Raw genomic sequence first — 24,020 nt, forward strand, 5'->3', positions numbered from 1 at the left:
AAAATGAGGTACTTTGAAACTGAAAACAGTTTCAACGCTTAGAAAATTTCTTAAGTCACAAAACAACATTTTATTGATACTTGTGAGCTCTATTTAACCATGTTAGACGCTGAATTAGCTCATGACCCTTAAATAAAGTTTGTTACCCATGATAAGAACTACAACTTTTATTTAGGTCACACAACCATGCAAACAGTCTAAGCTACTATTTAACTTTGGTCAAACTAGTATTATGAAAATATCTTTTCAAATGAAACCAACACTTAGAAGCAAAATTAGCCCATGTCATGAATACAAATATTGTTTCATTTACCATCCTAGATGTGTCTAAGATGTTTTCATGATCTCACAACCATCTCATACATTAGTCATACATGATTGCAAACGTAAACATATACATAAAATCAATATTTCATGTGATAATATATAAGAATGAGATCAAATTTTATATGCTCATATTCATAAATGCTTGGATGATGCTTATGCTCATAAAATACAGATGCCAAATATAATGTTTAATACTGGGGTGTTACGTCATACCAGCCAAGAAAGCGGCTGGGCCCAATTAGGACTTGTTTGGCGCCAGCTTCGGCTCCGCCTGACAATCACCGCGCAGATCACTGTAGAATACTGTAGTTCGGAGCCGGATTTCTCTCTCCTGCTTTTTTTCTCACTGTAGCTCGGGTACTGTTTATGAAGCCGGAGGAGCCAAAATTTCAGGCTTCACCGGTGAAGCTGCTGGCTGTGAGAGGAAGAGGAAAGGAGAGAGAAAACTGGCTCCGCTACAGTGAATGAACAGTAAATTTGGAGGCCGAAGCCGGAGCCGTGCCCAACAGGTTCTTAATCGTTGGCCGATTTGGTGGAGATAAGAGAGGTGTTGAGTGACCGAAGTCACCGAAGTGAGCTGGAGATGAAGAGATATGAGTGGCTGGGTACGTGCGTTACTACCAATTCCGTGTCACCGCCGGTCAGGTCCGCCGCTGGCTCGTCTCCCGCCGTGCAGGGTTTAGGGTTCAGTAGCGGCGGCACCAACTCTTTCCAAACGAGGCCACCGGCCACCGCTAACGAGACGAGGTGTCGGCGATGTCGTCTATCGCATCGCAGCTGAAGGCCATCAAGTCGCTCGGCGCTGCGATCTCCGTGCCATCCTGCCCATCGCCCTCTCTGGTGCGTGCCCCTAACCACCGACCTGATTGATTCGAGCATGCTGTTGCTTTATTTGCTCTGCTCTTCTAGAGTAGCCAGCATTTCATGAGTAACAGCTTGGTGGCATTTTCGCTAATCCGAGCGTTCTAGAATTTTGTTTGGTTCTTATGTGAGCTCCCATAATACTCCAATCAGCTTTCTCCGAATTCCCTCTGCAGTTTAGCTGCTATTTGCAGGTTGATCCCATCCAAGTACAAGAGTACACCTGTTGTTTATGCTTGTGCAGTTATTCATTTTCTGAAACTTTACTAATGTCTCAATCGAACTAAGGCTTGAAAAACAAAATCAATTTAGTTTCATGATGTACCCATTTGGTGTCAATAAATGTTAATAATCTTCTCTATAAACTTGGTGAAACATGAAATAGTTTTGACTTAAGACAAAGCTAAAGTGTCGTTCTTTTGGGATGGAGGTAGCATATGGCTAGCTAGCTAAATTTATTATGCTATTTTCAGGACCTTTGGAAATGAAGATAGTTTGAGTACTGTGATCATGTATCTGTTACACTCATTGGTTGAGCGGATTTCACACTCTTTTTCAGAACATCAGTGGCGCCATTATAGATTGGGTATGTCACAGGAGTGGGTTATGGATTGGCAGTCAATGTGACCGACCAATATTCCTATAAATTATGGTTTCCTTGTTTGAGTAAGCTACTAAAAGAAATCAGGGTGCATGAGAAGCAAGATCTACATCTCATGCTACATTTCGCAATGAGGCTTGTTCTATCTAAATTGCAAGATACTGAATTGATTTTTGAGCTTGAATCTGAAGAAGCTGCTACTTTTATCCAGGTAGCTCATTTGGTTGAACTATTACTCTATTAGCGTTTTTCTCTATTCCATGTTCTATTTTGCTCAATGAGTCTAATTAGCAAAAATTTACTCCCTCCATTCCAAATTGTAAGTCGTTTTGGCTTTTCTAGGTGCATAACTTTTTGTTACATACCTAGACATAGTGTATAAAAGCTATGCACCTAGAAAAGCCAAAACGTCTTACAATTTGGAACAGGGGAAGTACTATCTTATTCATTTACTGGCAAGTTAATAGTGAACTCCAGAAATTGTTTAGTCTTTATTTTTATGTGCTGTCATCTTTATTTGCCTCTCGTTGGGTTCTCTTGGAGCAGTTATGGAGGAAGTTGTCTTGTGTGGTGTGTATGCCAGAGATGAAAAAAAAGAGAGATATTTCTGGTGACATTATTAAGGACGTCAGAGATTTTGCAAATACAATACTCAAAACTATTACTGGATGGATGACTGCTTCAACATATTTCAGAGGAATTACTCAACTGTTAGATCATTCAGATAGTCATGTGAAAAGAAAGGTACTTGTTGGTTAGCAGATTTTTGTTCTATTGGTTTTACCTTTTTTTTCCAATGTCATTGCAATTGATTTATACTTCTCTACAGACACTTGGGATGTTGTCTGAAACTGCTAGATGAAACAGTTTGGTCCAGAAAAATCAAACGAAAGCACGAAAACTTAAACATATATCTGGTACTACTGCTATCAAAGTAGACAAGAGCTCTGGTCCTTATTTCAGCAAATTGTGCTTAAAGATTCTGGAGTTGATTTACAGAGATGGTGATTCGGACACTAAAGTGAAAATTGCTGCTATTTCTTCGCTTGAAACACTAGCAAAAGAATATCCCTCTGATAATCCTGTTTATAGCAACTGCCTTGCAACAATCATTGATCAAATTGGCTCTGATGAGGCAGCTGTGTCTTCTGCTTTAATTCATACTGTGGGCTCTCTGATAAATGTGATTGGATCAAAAGCATTACCACAACTCCCATTAATCATGAAAAATATAATGCTAATATCACATCAAATTTCATGTTGCCCTAGTGGAAATTATGTTCATGGTTCTACTAGAACTGCCGCTGAACTTTCTAATCAAGACATAGCTGTGCTGCTGTCAGCACTGACAACAATTGAGGTGATTGTGGAAAAGCTGGGTGAATTTGTTAATCCATATCTGAAGGAAATACTTGATCTGGTAGTACTGCATCCTGAATGTAGCACTCAAATGCATCCCAAATTAGATGCAAAAGCAGCACGTGTTCGAGAGTTACTGACTGTAAAAGTTCCAGTATGTTCCATCTAAATTTATTCAGTTCTTTTCTTTGTCATATGATGAAACATAAATGTGCCTATTTTTCCTTGGATCTCATCAAGTTATTGGCTGCAGGTCCGGCTTATCCTCTCACCTTTACTGAATCTGTACTCCCTTGCTGCAAATTGTGGAGATGCAAGTCTTTCGTTGGCATTCAATATGCTTGCTAGTCTAGTTGGTACAATGGACCGGCTGGCTGTAGGAACTTACCATTCGAAAATATATGAACATTGTTTAGCAGCTCTTGATCTCCGTCGCGAACACCCTGACTCTTTGAAGAATATAAATATGGTGGAGCAAAGTATTATTCATGCCATAATCTCTCTCACCACGAAGCTTACAGATGGCACTTTTAGTAGGCCACTTTTTCTTTGTACTTTGGAATGGGCTGAGTCCGAAGTTGATCAGTCCTCATCAAAGAAAAGTTTGGACCGTGCAATTGTTTTCTACAAATTGGTTAACAAACTTGCTGAACAACACAGGTACCTTCATAACTGCATTGAGTACTGTATCCTAAGTTATGTTCAGAGCATACTCAGAGCTTGATTTCACCTTTCTTTTAACTGTCAGTAATCCACGCTATTTGTCTGGTGTATTACGCTTACGCTCATCATTCTTAACGACCCCAACTAAAGCATGCTTTTTTCAACTACCTGCTGCCATATATTTTCTCTCTTGATTATTTAATTTGTATGTGAAGGTCCTTGTTCACACCTTCAAGTATCTACTGGAGGGATCTATCCAGTATCTGTCTAAAGACGATGCTTTGGCTGGTTGGAAACAAAAGGAGGCCAAAATTGAAGATGTTGAAGTTGAACAGAAGGATAAATTTTGGAGGTTAAAAACTTAAAACTGTGGAATTTAATAGCTCTAGTTTTGAAAGCCTTATACAAATGTTTCCTTTATGATAATGACCAGAAGATCCTCGATTCCTCTAATTTCCAGGTTGGTTGGTTCGTTGTACTAGAAGTGTTTCCCTTTTCTTGCTGGCGTGTGCTTTTTGTAAGGCACAGAAAAAAGTGCATGGCAGTGACCTTTCATGTTCTGTTGTATTCCTGCTATCTCAAAGTATAAGGCGCGCGCATATTTCAAAATTCAAACTTCATAATCTTTGACCAACAATTAGTCTAATAATATAAAAAATCTGTGGTACAAAACTACTTGCATTATATTTTATTTACAAATACTCTGTAATGATTAAACTTTTGTTGCCACAAACGATATCCTATAACCTATAAGAGGAATTAGCAGTCAAATTGTGCCTTTGGAGACGGCACCAACTCAAATCGGCGTCATGTTCTGTAATAATTCTTTGTTCCTATGATCTTAATATCATCCGCCTTCAACCCGTGCAGTTTTTCCCAGTCATATCTTTGTATTTTAATATATTTGGTGTTTGCGGGTTCTTTTGAAGCCAATTGTCTCCCAATTTGTTATGCAACCACCATAATCTATTGAATCAGTTTTGGACTCTCCATCAATTGAAGAAGTAGATGAAACTATTATTTTGTGCTTGGGCCAAATGGCAGTCACTGCACAGTCAGATGTTCTTTGGAAGCCTCTTAACCATGAGGTGGGAATCTCTTTAAGGTTTTCAGATTTTTTGCCTATAACTTAGTGATGTACCTGCACTTGTTAGTTGATCTCCACCAATAGGCCCAACGGCCTGTTGGGCCCTTGCCTCTGCTCCCTGATCGGGGGAGCCCAACCCTAATTGGTTGGTGGGCCCCTGTCGCACAGCACATATATATAGAGGAGTGGGGAACTGGCTCGGGTAACGAGGTTGAACGGAGCCGCCACCCACCTACAGAGAAACCCTAATCCGATCCTAAAGAGGTCCTGCCAGCGATGGGATGTGCCCCGCCACCGCCGTCGTCCCCCTGCAGGTCTACACCGGACCGCCGTCTCTCCACCAGTGCCACTGGACTTCACCACCACCGCGCTGGACGCCTACTACGCCGCGGCACCGGCGTCTACGCTGCTGCTGCGTCGCAACAGAGAAAGGCGAGGAGGCTTACCGAATCCATGGTTACACACAGAGGTACACACCAACGATTCTAACAGCACTAACTAAAGTAATTTCGTAACTCACAGGATTTAGGTTACCTAATATAAATAATAGTATAGACTAAAGACTATGAACAACAGTGTACAGGATTTATTGTTCACTCCCTCTGGCTTACAATTTCCTCATAAAATTGCAGGTGCTGATGCAGACTAGGAGTGATAAAGTTCGCCCCAAAATGCTGGGCCTGAAGATTATCAGGTACATGGTCCAACATCTGGAGGAGGAGTACGTCGTTCTCCTACCAGAGACCATCCAGTTCCTGGGCGAATTGCTTGAGGATGTGGAGCTCCCTGTCAAGACACTGTCGCAGGAGATCTTGAAAGAGATGGAAACCCTCAGCGGTGAGAGCCTCCGTGTCACGCCCCTTGGCCGCCGGCGATCGCCGAGACGTGAGGAGATCGAACCAGATTGCGGGCGATAACGAGCGGAGGAAGGATTCCCCGGAGCTCGGTTCTGTATTATCAGATTGTGAATAATCCTTCCCCTCTTATAAGCCAGGGTTTTAATACATAGAGTTCTGACCCGTGGGTCCTACTTGACATAGAAAGCAAAATACAAATAAACGCTACTTAATGCCGTCTCTTCCTGCTGTTCTTCCACCTTGAGTGTCATCTCACTCTGTTGACGCTGTGGTCCTGACATCTCACCCCGCCGAAGAACCTGCTTGACCCCAAGCAGCAGTGTCAGGGAACTTCGCACGCAGCACATTGTAGTCTTCCCAGGTGGCCGAGGCTTCTGGAATGCCGGCCCACTTGACAAGTACTTGAGGAATAGCTGTATTGCCTTTCTTCACCAGGCGACGATCAAGCAGTTGCTCTGGTGTTGTTTCTGCTGCTTGAATGTCAGTTGTTACCGGCAAGGAAAGGCTTAAGTTGGGAAACATGAAAGACATTGTGTATCTTACTATCATTTGGTAACTCCAGTCGGTAAGCCACTTCGCCCACTTTCTCTAAAACCTTATATGGACCAAAGTACTTGAATGAGAGCTTGGGAAATGGCCTGTTGGCTACTGAAGACTATGTGTATGGTTGCAATTTCTGTAGGACCATGTCTCCCACTTGAAACTGAAGATTGGAGCGTTTCTTATCTGCCATGACTTTCATTCTGTTTTGAGCAGCAGCAAGATGTTGTTTCAAGGACTGGAGATGAAGCTCTCTGTGCTCAACCAAGTCAGCCACTGTACTTGGTGTAGTTGCTTCTAAGACAGTGTACCATAATTCAGCCAATGATATCTAGGATTTCCATGTTTTTGGAACATCTTGGACTGCACATCTGAGGTACATTTCCAGACACTGGTTCACCCTCTCAGTTTGCCCATCTGACTGTGGGTGATATGCTGTACTCATGGCAAGTTTGACCTTATAGAGTTTGAACAGCTGCTTCCAGAAGGTGCTGACAAATATAGTGTCTCTATCAGTCACAATTGAATTGGGGAGGCCATGCAACTTGACAATGTTATCCATGAAAAGTTGTGCAATGTCAGCTGCTGTATAGGGATGTTTGTGGAACAAAATGAGCAAACTTGGTTAGCCTGTCAACCACCACCATGATTACACTGTAGCCCTGGGATTTTGGTAGTCCTATAAAATCCATGGACAGGTCCATCCACACACCTTCAGGAATTGGTAAAGGCTGGAGTGGCCCTGCAGGCAGATTGTTGGTGTGTTTGGCCTGCTGACAGATAGCACATTGCTTGACAAAATCTTCCACTGACTGTTTCATGCCCTTCCAAGCAAACTGTGATTTGAGTCTGTGATAGGTGGCCTTGATGCCAGAATGGCCACCTATAGAACTAGAGTGGAAAGCTGCCACACTAACTTTGTTTGCAGAGCTGAGTTGTGGCCAATCCAGATCTGTGATTTGTACCTGATGATGCCATCAGTAAGACTGTATCCTGCTGAGTTTGGACTTGTGATGGCCAACTGAGACAATAATTGCTGAGCTCTGGAGTCTGTAGCATAAGAATTTAACACTTGGATCCAGTCAGGCTTAACCATGGAAACAGCTTGGAGAGCATGTAGGTGAGCAACTCTGGATAAGGCATCGGCAGCCACATTATCCTTGCCCTTCTTGTACACAATTCTGAATTGCAACCCCGTTAGCCTTGTCATTGCTTTTCTTTGCATTTCTGAGTGAAGGTTTTGTTCTGTGGGGTATGATAGGGACTTGTGGTCTGTCAAAATAGTGAATTCCTGCCTTTGGAGATAATGTCTCCATTTCTCAACTGCCATTATCAAGGCTAGAAATTATTTTTCATATATAGACAGATTCGTGCTTCTCTCCTAAAGCCTTGCTCAAGAATGCTATTGGTTTGCCTTGCTGCATCAACACTGCCCCTATGCCTTCTCCACAAGCATCAGTCTCTACCTGGAAAGGGAGCTGAAAATTTGGTAATGTGAGTACTGGTGTCTTGGTCATTGCCACCTTCAGCTTATCAAAAGCTTCCTGAGCCTGATCTGTCCACTGAAATGTCTTCTGTCTCAGTATGGCTGTCAGTGGTTTGGCTAGTACCCCATACCCTTGGACAAATTTTCTGTAGTATCCTGTGAGTCCCAAGAATGCTCTGACCTCTGTGATAGATGTTGGTTGTGGCCAATGTAACATTGCTGCTGTTTTGGCTGGGTCAGTAGCAACACCTTTACTGGAAATGATATGCCCCAAGTACTCCAGTTGATGTTGAGCAAAAGAGCACTTGGACAACTTCAAATATAGTTGGTTTTATCTTAAAGTTTGTAACACTAACTGGACATGTTCAGCATGCTCTTCGAGAGTGTTACTGTATATCAGAATATCATCCAAGAACACTATAGCAAACTTCCTCAAGTAGGGTTGCAGTATCTGGTTCATGATGCATTGGAATGTTGCTGGAGCATTAGTAAGGCCAAAAGGCATTACCTTAAATTGATAATGTCCATGATGAGTTTTAAATGCTGTTTTGTACTCATCCTCAGGTAGCATCCTCACTTGATGGTACCCTGACTTCATGTCAAGTTTGGTGAAGTATTGTGCTCCTACTAATTCATCCAGTATCTCCTCAATGACGGGCCTGGGAAATCTGTTTTTGATTGTAATATCATTGAGTTTCCTGTAATCTACACAGAACCTCCAGCTGTCATCCTTTTTCTTGACCAACAGAACAGGTGAAGCAAATGGGCTGTGGTTGTGAGTGATAAGCCCAGCTGCCAATAGTTGCTTGACCTGTTGTTCTATCTCTATCTTGTGTTGTGGTGAATAGTGATATGGTCTTGTATTGATTGGTATAGCACCAGGTGTCAATGGTATAGCATGATCATAACATCTAGATGGAGGTAACTGATGGTTCTTGAAAGACATCCTCATACTGATGCAAGATATTCTGAATAGCAGGTTGCAGTGGTTCAGTAAGTCCTGGCACTTCAGTGGATGGGGCATCAACAATAGCAAAAGCCCAGGTGTCATTTCCTTTAGCTGAGTGGTACAGCTTGGTTGCAGAAATGGGTGTTGCTTGAAGTGGTGGTGTTAGGAGTCCCTGAATTTTTACTGGTCTACCCTGCAAATTGAATTGTATTGTCTTTTTATTCCAGTCACATTCGATGGGGCTGTGTAACTTGAGCCAATCAAATCCCAGTATGGCATCATATGGTGCCATGTCCAGTACTACCATGTCAGCAGATAATGTATGGCCTTGAATATACCACTGCAAGTTTTGGACCATAGAGTTTGTAGTGATGCATTCCCCATTTGCCAGTTTCACTCTTCTTGGTGGCATTGGAATTGTTGGAAGGTTTGCTAACTCTGCAAATTGTCTGCTGACAAAATTGTAAGAACTTCCAGAGTCCAATAAAATCAACATCACCTTGTCCTTGACCAAAGTCTTCAGCTTAATAGAACTTTCTGTGTCAGCACCAGAGATTGCATTGATGGATAATTGACAGAAGTCCTCAGTCAGTGCGTCTTCTATAGCCAATTGGTTGAGTTGTTCTTCAGTGATCTCTTCTTTATCCAACTCATTCACCACTATGGCATTGATCTGTGGTTTGGGACGTTTGGAGCAGACATTTTGATGACCAGGCTCATATTTCTCCCCACAGTGAAAGCATAAATTGTTTACTTTCCTGTAATCTCTCAGTTGTCTAATTCTCTGAAGATTAGCAGTAGTTGCTTGGTTTGGTGTTTCAGCCTTGGGCCCTAGTTGCCTGAAAACTGGAGCTGGTCTATTTGCTTTAGCCTTGTTCCTTTCTTCTTTGTTGGATTTTGGCTATGACCACTGCTCTGTCCACTGTCACTGGGACATGAGGTTCCACCACTGCCTTGATGTCATCCTTCAGGCCGGCTACATAGGTTGAAGCAAAAAAGATGTCATCATAATGACTGTTGTGCATAGTAATGTCATACTGCAGGGCTTGAAATGCAAGTGTGTACTCCTCCACAGTTATAGTTTGCCTTAGTGCAAGCAGGTCATTGATGGCATTCCTGTAATCATCAGCTCCAAATTTCTCCTGTATTATCTCACAGAAAGCCTTCCAGTTGGGGATCACATGGTTCTGTTTGTATGCTTGCCACCATTTAGATGCATTGCCTTCGAGGTGCATAGTTGCAGCCGTGACCTTTAACTCATCAGGGATGGAGTAGATAGTGAAGTAGTTGACACAGTTATCAAACCAAATCTTTGGGTTTGTGCCATCAAACTTTGGGAAGTGTATCTTAGGCAATGTGTGGTGAGGGAGAGCCTCCTTTCTTGGGTGCTCTCTATTGTGTCTTGGCTGCTTAGAAGTGCCAGCCTTGTCCTCGTGCTTGTTCTTGCCAAAGATATTGTGAAAAGGTTGCTCTTCGTCATCAAATACCACTGAATTGCGGTCTGAATGATCAGACAAGGCCTCGTTTTCCATTTGCTTCAAGGTCAGCGTGGCTACTGCCTGTCCATTGGCCTGAACCTGCTTTGCAATCAGCTTCTGATCTTCCTTGGTTAATGTAAGCTCTCGTTTCATCTCCTGCTGGATGACCCCAATGTCATTCATTTGTTGGAAAAGCAAATCAAAATGCTCCATCACCTGGTCCCAACGGCCTTTCTCCTCATCCGAATTCTTCGACATGGCGTCGAGAACGAACTGTGTCTGCTTGGATGGCTTGGGTGGAGCCGTGATGACCAACGCAGAATGAGATGCTCAAAATTGGTGAAGCAATCGGTTTGGTGTACACCTCCCCGTGAACTTGCTACACCGTGTCGCTGTCTACTCCCGGAAGTGAGGCACTACCAAGGGATTTTACACAGGAACCATGTCCTGCAACCCGAGTAAGTGGACACTTCCTCGCCGTAATTTTACACGGGAACAACGCCCTACAACCCTTGCCAACCCCGATTGCGTGTGTACTGAATGGAATAGAGCATAATTGATGTTGTGCTCACCTTGTTTCTCGCCGCCTGAACCCAAAATTGTCGATGTAGTCCCCCAATCGAGTAATATGCCGTAGATGAAGTGGATCGATAGAGTGGGATAGGTGGATTAGGGTTTGGTGGGTGGTAAGGTGGTGGATCTCAGACTGTGGAACGCCGTCGCCGCTGCTGACCCAGCTCAACCAAAGGAGGGACCTCGTGTCGAACACCACGAGGGCGTAGACCGAGATCACCTGCTGACCGGAATAACGAGCTGTAGATTGAAGCTAACGGAATGTACCGCGAGTATCTGAGCGTCCTGATGGAGGTGGTGGAGTAGCGTTGGTCGCTGGATTTGCCGCCGGAAGTGATGGAGATGCGGGTGGAGCGAAGATGTCGAGCGACGTGGCACCGAGGAACGGAATTGGGTGGTTGGGTAGGGTTGTCGCCGAGGAAGGACTGCCTCTGATACCAGTTGTCATGCCCCTTGGCCGCCGGCAATCGCCGAGACGTGAGGAGATCGAACTAGATCGTGGGCGATAACAAGCGGAGGAAGGATTCCCCGGAGCTCGGTTATGTATTATCAGATTGTGAATAGTCCTTCCCCTCTTACAAGCCAGGGTTTTAATACATAGAGTTCTGACCCATGGGTCCTACTTGACATAGAAAACAAAATACAAATAAACGCTACTTAACACCGTCTCTTCCTGCCGTTCTTCCACCTTGAGTGTCATCTCACTCTGTTGACGCCGTGGTCCTGACACTCGGCAGTATTTGTGAGGCCTCAGCTGGCCTTGATTAGACGCCAAAAAATTTGGCAAAATGTACTGTAGCGGTTTTCGTTGTTATTTGGTAATTAGTGTCCAATCATAGTCTAATTAGGCTTAAAAGATTTGTCTCGTGGATTTCGTCTAAACTGTGTAATTAGTTTTATTTTTTATTTATATTTAATGCTTCATGTATGCGTCCAAAGATTCGATGTGACGAGGAATCTTAAAAATTTTGGCAAAATTTTGGGGAACTAAACTGGCCCTGGGCTGATGAACTGTAGAACATCAGCCATCATGCTCATTTCCTGTAGATCACATCGGACGTATGTACCTTGTAATTATGTAGGTTACACTTAAAAGGTGTATGTACAATGAATTTTATCATGTTCGCTTGATCGTTTCTGTGGCTTATAAACCGGCTGATGCTGTTTTGTTGTGAGAGAAAAACACTGTATCATAGCTGATATGGCTGATAAGTATGGCTGATACGATCAAGCGAACATGGTGTTTGAATCTGAACAAATTTGGGCCAATAATCATGGTTTGAACTTTTCGTGGGCATTTGAGTTGCTTGCTTGTCATTTTTTTTTCTGGATATAAAGGGTTTTATTGGTCCCTCTTGCTTTTCCTGTATTGAGAAAAATCACGTGTATAGCAAGTGATTCACATCTCTATTTTAATCTGGTGTGCGTTATAGGCTGTTAAGATTGGCTGGCTGTGCTTGGTGACTTTTGGGTGATCCGCACCGCACCCTCCGCGCCACGGCGCCAGCGTACCATCTACTAATCACGTGCCAGGAACAATAGCACATGGAGCAGTTAATGCTTCTGAACTCCTCGACCCTTTTTTTTTTATTTCTTGGTGTAAACTAATGCCCCATGATATACCGAGTGGTTTTTCTTTGCTCGGCAAGATTGCCGCTTGCCGGGATTGTTTTGTATCATTATGTATGATGAGGGTGAGTATGACAGATGGGATTGGTTTCTGAATGCTGAGCGTCAAAGGGATTACGTAAGGTCACGTGGTTGCAGTAAGACTGCAAGAGAGTCTCGATCTCTTCGAGTGTGACAAAGAATGACAGGTCCTTTTCATACTGAATTTGAAGCCCAGATTTGGCCGCATGCCGGGGGTGAAAATTTGAGATCCGGAAGTGAAAACCTTACAGCCCTGATATTCGCCCTGTTCGTTTGAGTTTGTTTGGCTGATAAACCATGGCTGAAAGGTCTGTTGACTGATTTGGTACGAGAGAAAAACACTGTTTGTTGGCTGAAAAAATACGGCTTATAAATCAAACAAGGCCAAACAAGGGACGATGATGTTCACCCACTCTAGTGACTACGTACCAAATGTCCTTTTGACTAGTTGACAGATCGAGAGCACAACTGAAACTATCCAAGCTTTCTTGCGAAAGTAGGAGTGAAAGTGTTCTTGGAATTGATAGTTTTAAAAGGGTGTGCAGTCTTGTGTTCCAGGTAAAAAATCGATGGCTCGGGCAATTTTGGAAGATAGCGTTACAATTGACGTTGCATATAGCCGTGCTAGTGATGTCGGCATGCCTAGGACCGCAAAGTAATGAAGTTTCGAGGCCAACACTAAAGAGACGGTGATATGATGTCACTAGCCGGTGCCTCCAAAAGAGCCGACGTACTTCATTGCTCACTCATCTTTCTCGGTTCCGTTTGGTTTCCATAAAATCTAAGTGATCGAAAACCAGCGACTTATAAGTCATGTCTATTTAGTTGTAGATGACTTATAAGCTCATATCTGTTAAGTGAAAGGTGTGGGTCCTACACGAAAAAAAGTGGCTTATAAGTTTTAAGCAGGGGTGAACCAGCTTATTTCTTATAAGCAGGGGTGATTTATAAATTGGTGGTGTTTAGTAAAATCAGTCACTTATTTTACTTTTTAACTTATAAGTAGGTGACTTATTTGAAACAAACACGTCCTGGATTGTCGATGACGGAATCGAGAGACCAACAAACCCTAGGCATAGAGGCATGGACATCTTTTGACCAAGGCCTTGTTTAGATGCAAAAAATTTTGCAAAATGGCTACTGTAGCGTTTTCGTTGTTATTTGACAAATAGTGTCCAATCATAGTCTAATTAGACTTAAAAGATTCGTCTCGTGGATTTCGTCTAAACTGTGTAATTAGTTTTATTTTTTATTTATATTTAATGCTTCATGCATGCGTCCAAAGATTCGATGTGACGGGAAATGTGAAAAATTTTGCAAAATTTTTTGCAAACTAAACTGGACCCAATCCTCCTCTTCAGTAGGGTACAGTACGAGTATGCATCGTTGCTGTCACTAGCTTGCAATAGTAGTAGAGTACATGGCCGGTTTCTTGGTCATGCCTTTCATCACCAGTTCATCAGATCAGCATAGTTGTCTGGTGGCTTTCGCTGAAATTTAGCTTACGCTGATGCTTACGCTGAAATACCATGGGAGGAAAACACTATTGATTCACTGAAAAGTACCGCTAAAACAGGGTTGCGTCTTCAGGCAAGACAAATGGCAATTAACAAAACCTTCAAGAAAGAAAGATGCAATTTAAGGAAATTTTATAGATTTCCACGTCGAAAGCACCCACATTTTGTTCTCCGATGAGTTCCTATGTAGCTACGTGGAAAGTATACTTTTCTATACATGCTTGTGGCTCCTAGGCGTTACGATCATTCTCCAGATGCCCCAATACAATCTGTGCTGTATGCAAGAAGTAACAAACAAGGGACGTCAAAGCTATCCTGCTGGCTGGCTGCTGCTATAACACCACACTTTCTAAACAGGACTGGAGCCTCACCGCCACGGGCATCTATTATTATCTTGCTATGTCTTCAAGCTTTTTCAGTATTTTCTTTGTATCTGGTCTCAATGACGGTGATGGATTACAGCAAGCCGTTGCCAATTCGAAGTAGGCGTTTAAATTGTCCTCCTTCCCAGAATTCTTGCTTTGTTTGATAAGCTCGGAACTGAAAGCTTCTGACATCTTCCTCTCGAGAACCAGGTCTTTGAAAGAGGCCGGCAAATGGACGTCGCGCACATTGGGTGATTTATCATTTGCGACCTCCTTCTGAGCAAGCATCTCGAGCATAATCACTCCCAGACTGTAGATATCACTCTCCCTGGTGGCATCCCTCATCTTGATCAGCTCTGGAGCCTTATAGCCCTGCATTGCGGATGTCTCCAGCATCTCTTGCGCAGCAGCAGGGTTCAGCAGAAGGTAGAGGCCAAAGTCTGATATCCTGGGCTGGAAATCAGCGTCAAGCATAATGTTATTTGTTTTGAGATTGCCGTGAATGATTGGTTTCTGCGATGCTGTGTGAAGGTGGTCCAGTCCTTTGACAATGCCGATAGACAGCTTGCAAATTATTTCCCATCTCTGTGAATCATTGATTCCCTCTGCAGGTCAGAAGAACAGATAAAGATGAGAACTTGCAAACGAAAAGGAAAAACAGGGGGAAAATATTGATATTTCACAACTGACTGAGACTAGCTTGTTAGTAATGGGTGAAATTCCTTTATAACCAAAAACTGTCCTTTTGAAGCCGTTGGTATTCTGAAATGCAAATGGCCCAAAGTTCATTAAGTTGTTTCGTGCATGCAAGCAATAAAAACTACGAGTATTATGCAAGTCTTTCTCTACGAGACTAATTGATGGCTCAAAGGTATACTATATTTTTAATAAAAGAATGTGATCCAACAACTCCCTGAAAACGAGAGCTGATGGATGCAGGAAACCACAAACAGTTCAGAAGTGCCACCATTCCACCAACATAAAGCCCAGAATAAGTCATGAAAACCGCTAAAGATGCATTTCTCTTTCTGATAATGTAAAGGCAACAATTAAAAAGCTTGAAAGCGTTAGACTATTGAAAAGGAGTGAAGCTTGCGCAACAAGAAGAAGATTGCTCTGTGGAGCAGATAACAACCAACAATGAAAATTTTACTAAGCACTTTATGAACTGTCCCTTTGTTTAGTTAAGGACAAGAGCATAAAGCGTAACAGTGAAGACACATGGCTAAAAGTAACAAAAACCACCCTGCAAGGCTGTAACATAGTACCCACCAGGCCACCGCAGCAATTTGCTTAATCCACAAAGCATCATTGCCTAAGACGCTTTTACCGCAGCCGCAGGCATGGGATGACGAAAGTAGCTAATCATCTAAATCTGAAGTAAAATTCAAATTCTGCAGTAAATCCAAGCAATGGAACATGAACCAGGAAACCTTACCGGCACTCGAGCAAATCATTCCGCATGATTAGCCTTACTCGAAGCTACTAGCTTGGGTCGAAAGCAAATGACGTGAAGCGAAACAGACCTTGCAGGAACCGGCGCAGCGAGCCGGCGGCGTAGAACAGGTGCACGAGCAGCTTCTCCCCGCGCGGGCCCATGTAGAGCGCGCGGATCGGCACGAGGTTGGGGTGGCGCGCGGCGCCGAGCACCCGCGCGGCCGCCGCGGCCTCCTCGGCGCCCGCGGCGCAGGCCGGGCGCACGAACCGGAGCAGGGCGACGGCCTCCCCGGCGCTGAGCCCGGCGCGGTACAGCGTGCTGTGCGAGGACTTGGCCACCACCTCCCCGGGCGCCTCGAGGATCGCGGCCACCGTGAGCGCCTCGCCGCCGAGGAACCGCAGCAGCGCCTCCTCCCCGCCGGCGACGTAGCCGCCCGAGGCGCCGGCCGCCTGGAACCGGTCCGCCCTCGCGCCGCCGCCGTGGGAGGGCAGCACCGAGCGGCCGCGGCGGCGACCCCGGCGGCGGCGGACGAAGTAGAAGATGGCCAGAGCGACGACCACGGCGAGAGCCGGGAAAAGGACGGCGTTGATGACCGCCTTGCGCATTGCTCTGTTCTAGACTTGGGCGGGCGCGCTGTAGATCGGAGCAAGCACGGACCGCGGCGTGCTTGGTTGCACTTTGCTGGGGTAAATGGGCAATGGGAAAAGGGTAGGGTAATAATGGGGTGTGGTGGTAGGGTTTGGAATTTGGGAGAGGGAGAGAGAGAGAGGTTTGCTTGAGCGTGCTGCTTTGGGGCTGCTCTGCTCTGCATCTGCTTTCCTCTGCCTTGCGCAGCCTCTGTGCTATTCTTGCCGTTGGGATGGGGGAGAAGGCTACTAGACAGCCTGGGATTCCTTTCGTTTCAGGAAGGCTCTTTCTTTTATTTGAGAACTGAGAGGAAAGTTGTGTGAAAAAATTGAGAATGTGGTCTGGGCCGATGACTACGACTGTGACTCTGAGAAATGGTGGAGGCGAGAGGCGAGAGGCGACGATGTTCTTTTGTTTACTTCCAGTCTCTCAGCGGGGTGTCATGAGAATTTTACTAGTAAGTCGCAGGGAAAAAGAGAATTTTACTAGTATTAAATAAACTACTAACTTGATAAATATACCGAGAGAAATTTATACTAGTATTAAATAAACTACTAATAATTTAACAAACATACAGACATAACATAATATTGATGAAGAAAAGAAGGACAGTTAGTTTCACATTTTTAGAAGGACCATAATTTTATAGGCATAAAATTAGTTTCACATTTTTTTCAACACATAGAACCTTCCAAACTAGACACGAAACCTCCAGTGAGATTGGTGTTAGAGCTTGCGGAAAATTAGTATCACACTTTTTTCAATACATAGAACCTTCGAAACTAGACACGAAACCTCTAGTGAGATTGGTGTTAGTGCTCGTTTGATTGCACTCGTATTCATCTCAATCCGTATGAGTCAGAGTGAATTAAAATAAAAATTAGGTAATTTTCCACCCTAATACATAAAGAGTGCATGTTGAAGGGTTTCGGTGTGCACGTGCAGAAAGAAAAATTTACGAATGTTTTTAATAGTTGTTGGGTAGGTCTAGCTAGCTTGGGCTTTATAGGTTGAATTTAGTACCTATTCCTATTAGTTCATCTCTTCTTAGCATGGTTCTAAATATCACATTCTCAAATACTACTACGTATTTGCCAATCGTCCTACCATTGAAGTTAATTACACTTTAGCCCGCCCCCCTCCTCCCCCCCGCCGCCGCTTTTTAGCGCCGCTAATCCTACTGAAGGCAATATTCATCTTCTACTTATAGATGACTACATCTATGCCTCACCATTATAGGTGATTATTTCCTTCGTCTCTGATTAAATTAATTTCTATAGTTATTTTTGAGCTAAACATGAAAAGGAAAAATGGTACACTCCAATCGTGGAAATGGCAGATTCGGATGACTCTTTCTCAAGCATTGTTAGGATACGGCCCTTGCATTGCATTGCATCTGCCCCTCGTATGCCGGCGTGTGATTGGAACAGGCATTGAATCTATATGCCGTTCTCTAATTTTCGTTACTATTAGTAAAAAAGTGTGAAGGTGCCTGTGTGTCGTCCCCGAAGATCAAAACGATGCCGTGCAGAAAAGCTACGATTTAGGACAGAAATCTGTGATCTGTTGAGAAAAGAAATCTTCACTTGATTTTTGCTGTTGCTCGGTCGAACGAACTAGAATGATTCTTCTTCCCATTCTGATCGGGCCTGTTTGGTTGGTTGCATGTAGCTAGACTGGTTTGTATCCATGGGCCTGGCTCACCCTAGCCAGGCTGATCGCACGCAGGCTCTTATGTTTGGTTCATTATATGCACGTAGCCTGGTTCGGAAGAGAAGTTGTTTGGTTGGCCGCATGAGTACGAATCATGTAACACGAATAAGTCAAAAATAAATACTAAAATATTAATTACTTATGGTATTATGCCATAATAAATTTTAATTTACCTAATCCAATCTTAATTTGATTTGAAACCACTTAATATTCACTAATTATGTGGTAATAACGTTATTAGCTATGCTAATCTTGCACAGCGCGAGCCTGGCTCACCGGATGCGACCAATTCTGGCGTTTCTCTGGATGCAGCATCTTTCATGCTTTGAGTAGCGTGTGAGCCTGGCCCAATGATCCGTCCAGCCAACCAAACGCGAGCGCATGCATCCGAGCGGCCTGACCCAGCCCTCATACAGGCTACCAAACGCGCCCATCGTGTCGCATCGTATAAAACCAAGCAGATCCTTGTTTTTTGATACTACACATATATATACTCTCTCGTTTTTTTTAATAGAAAAACTGAAAAACTTGTATAGTCCGTACCTAACGAATGGTGTGAGACGCCAACCGTAGCCGACGGCCAGCACTCACGTATATTACGTATAGCTAGCGCCGATGTGTACGGCGTACCGGCAAGCACGTGCGTCAGGACCGACACAAACAAGCGGCGTGCGGCGTGCGCTTGCCTGAGCCGTGTCGCCGGTCAACGGATGGCCGGCACACCGACACTGTGCCGTCGTGGGCGCGAGCCGCGAGGTTCCCGGCGTGCTGGGCGTGGTATCCGGCCATCCGGGTAACCGGGTGGCGCCTTCCCCCCTGGGCTGTCTGGGCAGTGGGCAGCACGCGTGGTGGGAGCCGGAGAACCTTTTTTTTTTTTTTTTTTTTGAGCAGATGGTGGGAGAACCGAACAACCAACTCTCGGTGGGCTGCAACTGCGCTTGTTATATTGGGGCCGGCCCGAAAGCTCAGCGGGACACTTGGGCCGGGTGTCTGGGCCCATGTCGCTAAAGACTGGGCCGAGCATTTGCTTTGTATTGGAAGAGAGGTCCATTTGACCTCTCCAATTTTCAACGAAGTTTGATTTGGCTGCACCAAAACGGAAAGCCGTTTTTTTTGCTTCTCCAAATTTTGAAACTATCCGAATTTATACTTCATAGATGATTTTAAAAGTGGTTTTAGCTGATCTGACACCACGTTATCCACAGGAAAGGCAGATCCGATTATATTGATAGTTTGGCGGTTCATTACAATAAAAAAAACACATTGATTTTTTTTAGAAAAAATCATCCAAATACTTTTCTAGAAAAATATGCAAATAAAAATCCTAAAATTATAAGAGAATAATTAATCCATCAATGTTTTTTTTCTTACGTCGGTCCTTCCCCCACAAGATTTGGTAGCCTCCACCGTGTTCCGTCTTCCGTGCAAGCAGCTCTGCAACACGAACGTTCTACTTCGCCTGGAGCTCTCCGTCTCCAAATTCAGGGCCGCGGGGCTCTGCCTCCTTAAAAAAACAGCTCCGGCTCCGGCTCTTCCGAAGAAGTGGCTCATCTGAAGGAGCTGAAGCCATTTTGAAAAACGTTTAGCAAAACGGCTCCTCATGTTTTTGTATAATGGGTGAAAGATGGTAAATGTCTATAATAACCCTACTTATTATTTTACTATGGTGCAGATGTAGTAAAACCCAACCTAGAAAAAATGGTTTTACTATTTTTTTTAATATTTGTGTGATTTATTATATATTTTACAAGCATCAGGTGATTTGATCCATTTCAGGAGGAAGCTAATAGTCGTCACTGGACTGCGTCGCCCCTCTCCATCGACCCAACTCGATAGCGCCTTCTTCACCAATGCCATGGCCAGCTCCTCCTCCAAGCCTACTGATGGTCGGTAGCACATCCCCTCTCTTTAGTCTCTCCCTCTGTCTACTTCATGATCTATGTCGTTTTATCCCGAATAGAAGCATATACACCCATTGATCTACAGCTGGTCGATCCACTAAGTCTATCAATGGTATCAATCGCCTCACTAGTGTGTAGATCTAGTCTTTGGGGTAGAAATCCAAGAGAAATTAGAAGAAGATGATTCAAATTTTGTTTTGGTCAAACTCTAACCCCAAATTGAAACCCTAACCCCAGCAAAGAAAAGGAAAGGTGGGGCTTACCTTGCGTTCGCCACGCCGCCGCCGCCGCCTCACCGACGCGTAGGAAGACGAGCCGAGCCACCATTCGCTAGTGTCTCGCCGCGACGCGTGCATGCTCAAGGTGCCATCACGAGGTCACTTGATGGCAGCGTGCTCACCCTCCGGTGGGCGCGCCGATCGGCAAAGGGGCCCGTGGTGGCGCTGCCATCCTCCTCTCTGGCCGTCGCTCGTCGACAGAAGAAAGAGAAGGGGAGGGGTGGAAATGAGCTAGGGTTAGGGCATCCCCATCGCGGACGATGTTTTTCTTACGCCGAGACGCGCGGACAACCGTCGGATCACATCCGACGACCGGCGTTGATCATGCAGCTTTTGGCCCTACGAAGAAGAGGATCCCGGCCCAGGTCCATGTTACGGCCTGGGCGCGGGGAGTGGCACGCGCGCGGCTGGGCCAGGCTGTTTTTTTGCGGCTAGGCCGTGGGCTGAGCGCGGCGCACGCAAGGCTGGGTTGTGGGACGATTTTGATGCCGGGCCAAAGTGAAAAGTTTGAGTCCGTTTAGTTTTATTATTTTTCAGAAGTATTTTTATGAATTTTGTGAAGTTTTCATGTTCTATCTTTGCACAAATTTGAACCAACGGGAAAATTTGTTCAGAGAGTAGATAAGTAATTTAAAATGCTTCTGAATAATATTATTTTAAGATTATTTTCATGCTTCCACTACAAAGATGATGTTTATGATCATCTAATTAAATTGGAACCAACGGGAAAATTTTAATTGGAGGAGTAGTCGTTTTTCGTTTAAGTTAAATTATTGTATTGTTATTTTCTGAACAACGTTGATGATAACAATACTATGAGTTTATTCATGAGTTGTTTTCCATGCATTAATTCCATTTCTGTCCAACGGTGACATAGAATTAATGTAGAAGAATATTGTATTTATGATATTGCTATTTTCTTTCCAAAGCTGTTGATAGCAATACTATAAATTTTTAATTTATGAGTTTTATGCATTCGTTCTATTTCTGCCCAACGGTGATGTAGAATTAGTGTAGAAGAATGTGGTATATTTTAATTTTGACCAACGTTAAATTAAGGCATGCAATTATTATGTTAAATGTTTCTCACTTTCTCTTACGTTGTTTTCATGCTACAACCCAATGACGTTTATCTCATCTATTCTGTCTCTCAATGGGAGTAACTATAACACATGGCGAGAGAAGCTTGAGATAGCACTTGGACTCTCTGACAATGATCTAGCACTTATCTCTTCGTGTCCTACTAAACCAGTGGACCCGGTGAGGGAAGCAAATGAGACTGATGTAGCTTTCGCTACTCGACAACGTGACCATGCAGAAGTGCGAATGAAGTACAATCTTGATCGTGCAAAGTGGGATAGTTCAAACCGCAAGTGTTTGATGGTGATTAAGGGCTCCATTGAGGATCCAATAAGAGGATCAATCCAAGAATATACCACCGCCACTGAGTATCTCAAGAAGGTGGAGAGTCAGTTTACTGGCTCTTCAAAGGCTTATGCAAGCACTCTAATTAAGAAGTTAGTCAATGAGAAATACTCTGATGGAGGGATTAGAGAGCACATATTGAAGATGAGCAACACGGCATCTAAGCTCAAGCCTATGGATTTGGGGCTCAAGGATGAGTTCCTAATTCATTTGATTTTTGCTTCTTTGCCCAAAGGGTATGAGACTTTTGTTGTGAACTACAACTTATAGCCAGATAAGTGAGACATTGAGAAGCTCATTGCAATATGTGTGCAAGAAGAGGAGAGGCTTAAGAGCTCACATGGTGACTTAGCTAACCATGTGAAGGAAAATAAAAGGAAGAACTTTTACAATAAGAAAGACAAACCACAAGGGAAACCTCAGTGGGACAATAGCTCCTCCTCTAACTCACAAGGAAAAGCCCCTAAGAAAGATCATCATTAGAAATCCAACTATGTTCAAGTGGACAAGAACACCTACAAATGGTGCAAGAATACTGGACACTATCAGAAGGATTGTCTAGATTTCCTGAAGCACCTAATGAGAAAAGGTGATGACATTATTATATTCGTAGATGAGTCCTTGTATTTAAGTTATGCAAAATCTACTTGATGGATTGATTCGTGTGCAACTATTTATGTTGTAAATTTATTACAGGGATTCCATACGAGGAGGACCCTGCAAAGAGGAGAAAGACACATTAAGGTGGCAAATAGATTCCAAGCTGAAGTTGAAGCCATTGGAGAACTCCCATTAGAATTAAATGATGGCTTTGTATTTAAGCTTATAGATGTCTTTTATGTACCCTTTTTGTGTAGAAACTTAATAAGTGTTTCACGTTTAGACGATGATGGATTTGATTGCCATTTTGGTAATGGCAAATGTAAGATAATGTTTAATCATAAGTGTGTTGGTCTTGCCTTCCGACAAGATGAGCTTTATTTGTTATCATTTTCTGAGAATGTGAATGCTATGAGCACTGAGAATGAGGATGCCTCCTCGTCTATGAATGCAAGAAATAAGCGGAAGAGAGTTCATGATGTATCATCGAAATTATGGCACTGTCATTTAGGCCATATTTCGAGGTGAAGAAAAGAACGATTGATTAAGAAATCAATTCTTCCATTATTAGAATTTTCAGATTTAGAACATTGTATTGATTGCATTAAAGGAAAGTATGTTAAGAAAATAAAAAAAGACGTTAAACGAAGTGCAGGAATTTTTGAAATAATTCACATAGATATCTATGGTCCTTTTTCTATGAAAAGTGTGGATGGTTATGATTCATTTATAACATTCACAGATGATTATTCTCGTTATGGCTATATTTATCTAATTAAGGAAACATCAAAAGCATTGGATAAATTTAAGATATTTAAGGTTGAAGTAGAAAATCAGCATAATTTAAAGATTAATATAGTTAGATCCGACCGTGGGGGGGAGTACTACGGTCGACATATCCCATATGGCCAAGTTCTTGGACCTTTTGCAAAGTTCTTACAGGAAAATGGCATAGTTGTCCAGTACTCTACATCGGCCGAGCCTTAGCAGAATGGAGTAGCTAAAAGACGTAACCGTACCTTAATGGATATGGTGAGAAGTATGATAAGTTACTCCACTTTACCGATAAATTTATTGATGGAGGTGTTAAAAACCGCCATTCATATTCTCAATCGAGTATCTGGCAAGTCAGTACCCAAAACAGCATATGAGTTGTGGATAGGAAGGGAACCCTCACTTAACCACTTACGTGTGTGGGGATGTCCAGCTGAGGCCAAAGTATTTAACCTAAACATTGGGAAGCTAGACTCCAAGATAATAAGTTGTCATTTCATTGGCTATCTGATAAGTCAAAAGGTTATCGTTTCTACTGTCCTGACATACATACGGAGTTTGTAGAAACAAGACACGCTATATTCTTGAAGGATGATATGGTCAGAGAGAGCATGGCGGCACGAGAAATTAACTTTGAGGAGAAGCGGGTATACGTGCCCACTCTAATGGTTTAGGAGCCATTTTTCTCGCTACCTGTTGCTGCTGCACCAACATTACAGGATACTATTTGTGACAGCACCTGTTGTTAGTTCTACCATGGCAACAATAAATGAACATGAGGAACCTATCCTTTAGGATCCTATAGAACAAGTTGTCGCACATGAGGAAGAGCAACAACAGCCCTATATAGAACAAGCACCAACTAATGAGGCCCCCATAAGGTCTCAAAGAGCCAGAAAACCAGCCATTCCTGATGGCTACGAAGTCTATGAATATGAAGAATTTCAAATG

At 43.4% G+C, this 24,020-nt stretch overlaps 3 protein-coding genes and 1 pseudogene across 3 annotated transcripts; 2 read left to right on the plus strand and 2 right to left on the minus strand.

Moving 5' to 3' along the window:
• Positions 1 to 900: 900 nt before the first annotated feature.
• LOC136497570 (uncharacterized protein At3g06530-like) lies at positions 901 to 6,031 on the plus strand (annotated as a pseudogene).
• Positions 6,032 to 6,037: 6 nt separating this feature from the next.
• Positions 6,038 to 10,466, minus strand: LOC136495988 (uncharacterized). The gene is made up of 9 exons (XM_066491749.1): positions 9,639 to 10,466; positions 9,035 to 9,403; positions 8,736 to 8,923; positions 8,290 to 8,449; positions 8,138 to 8,232; positions 7,762 to 8,035; positions 7,008 to 7,260; positions 6,676 to 6,880; positions 6,038 to 6,260 (listed from the first exon to the last, which is right to left on the minus strand). The coding sequence occupies exons 1-9, from the start codon at positions 10,464 to 10,466 to the stop codon at positions 6,038 to 6,040; spliced, it is 2,595 nt and encodes an 864-aa protein (XP_066347846.1).
• Positions 10,467 to 14,048: 3,582 nt separating this feature from the next.
• LOC136497919 (putative kinase-like protein TMKL1) lies at positions 14,049 to 16,700 on the minus strand. Its single transcript, XM_066493820.1, has 2 exons — positions 15,840 to 16,700; positions 14,049 to 14,918 (listed from the first exon to the last, which is right to left on the minus strand). The coding sequence occupies exons 1-2, from the start codon at positions 16,354 to 16,356 to the stop codon at positions 14,338 to 14,340; spliced, it is 1,098 nt and encodes a 365-aa protein (XP_066349917.1). The 5' UTR covers positions 16,357 to 16,700; the 3' UTR covers positions 14,049 to 14,337.
• A 4,692-nt stretch (positions 16,701 to 21,392) lies between these two features.
• Positions 21,393 to 21,965, plus strand: LOC136495989 (uncharacterized). Its single transcript, XM_066491750.1, has one exon. The coding sequence runs from the start codon at positions 21,393 to 21,395 to the stop codon at positions 21,963 to 21,965; it is 573 nt and encodes a 190-aa protein (XP_066347847.1).
• Positions 21,966 to 24,020: the final 2,055 nt, after the last annotated feature.

The sequence above is a fragment of the Miscanthus floridulus genome, chromosome 12 (assembly GCF_019320115.1).
Source record: "Miscanthus floridulus cultivar M001 chromosome 12, ASM1932011v1, whole genome shotgun sequence".
Taxonomy (NCBI): domain Eukaryota; kingdom Viridiplantae; phylum Streptophyta; class Magnoliopsida; order Poales; family Poaceae; genus Miscanthus; species Miscanthus floridulus.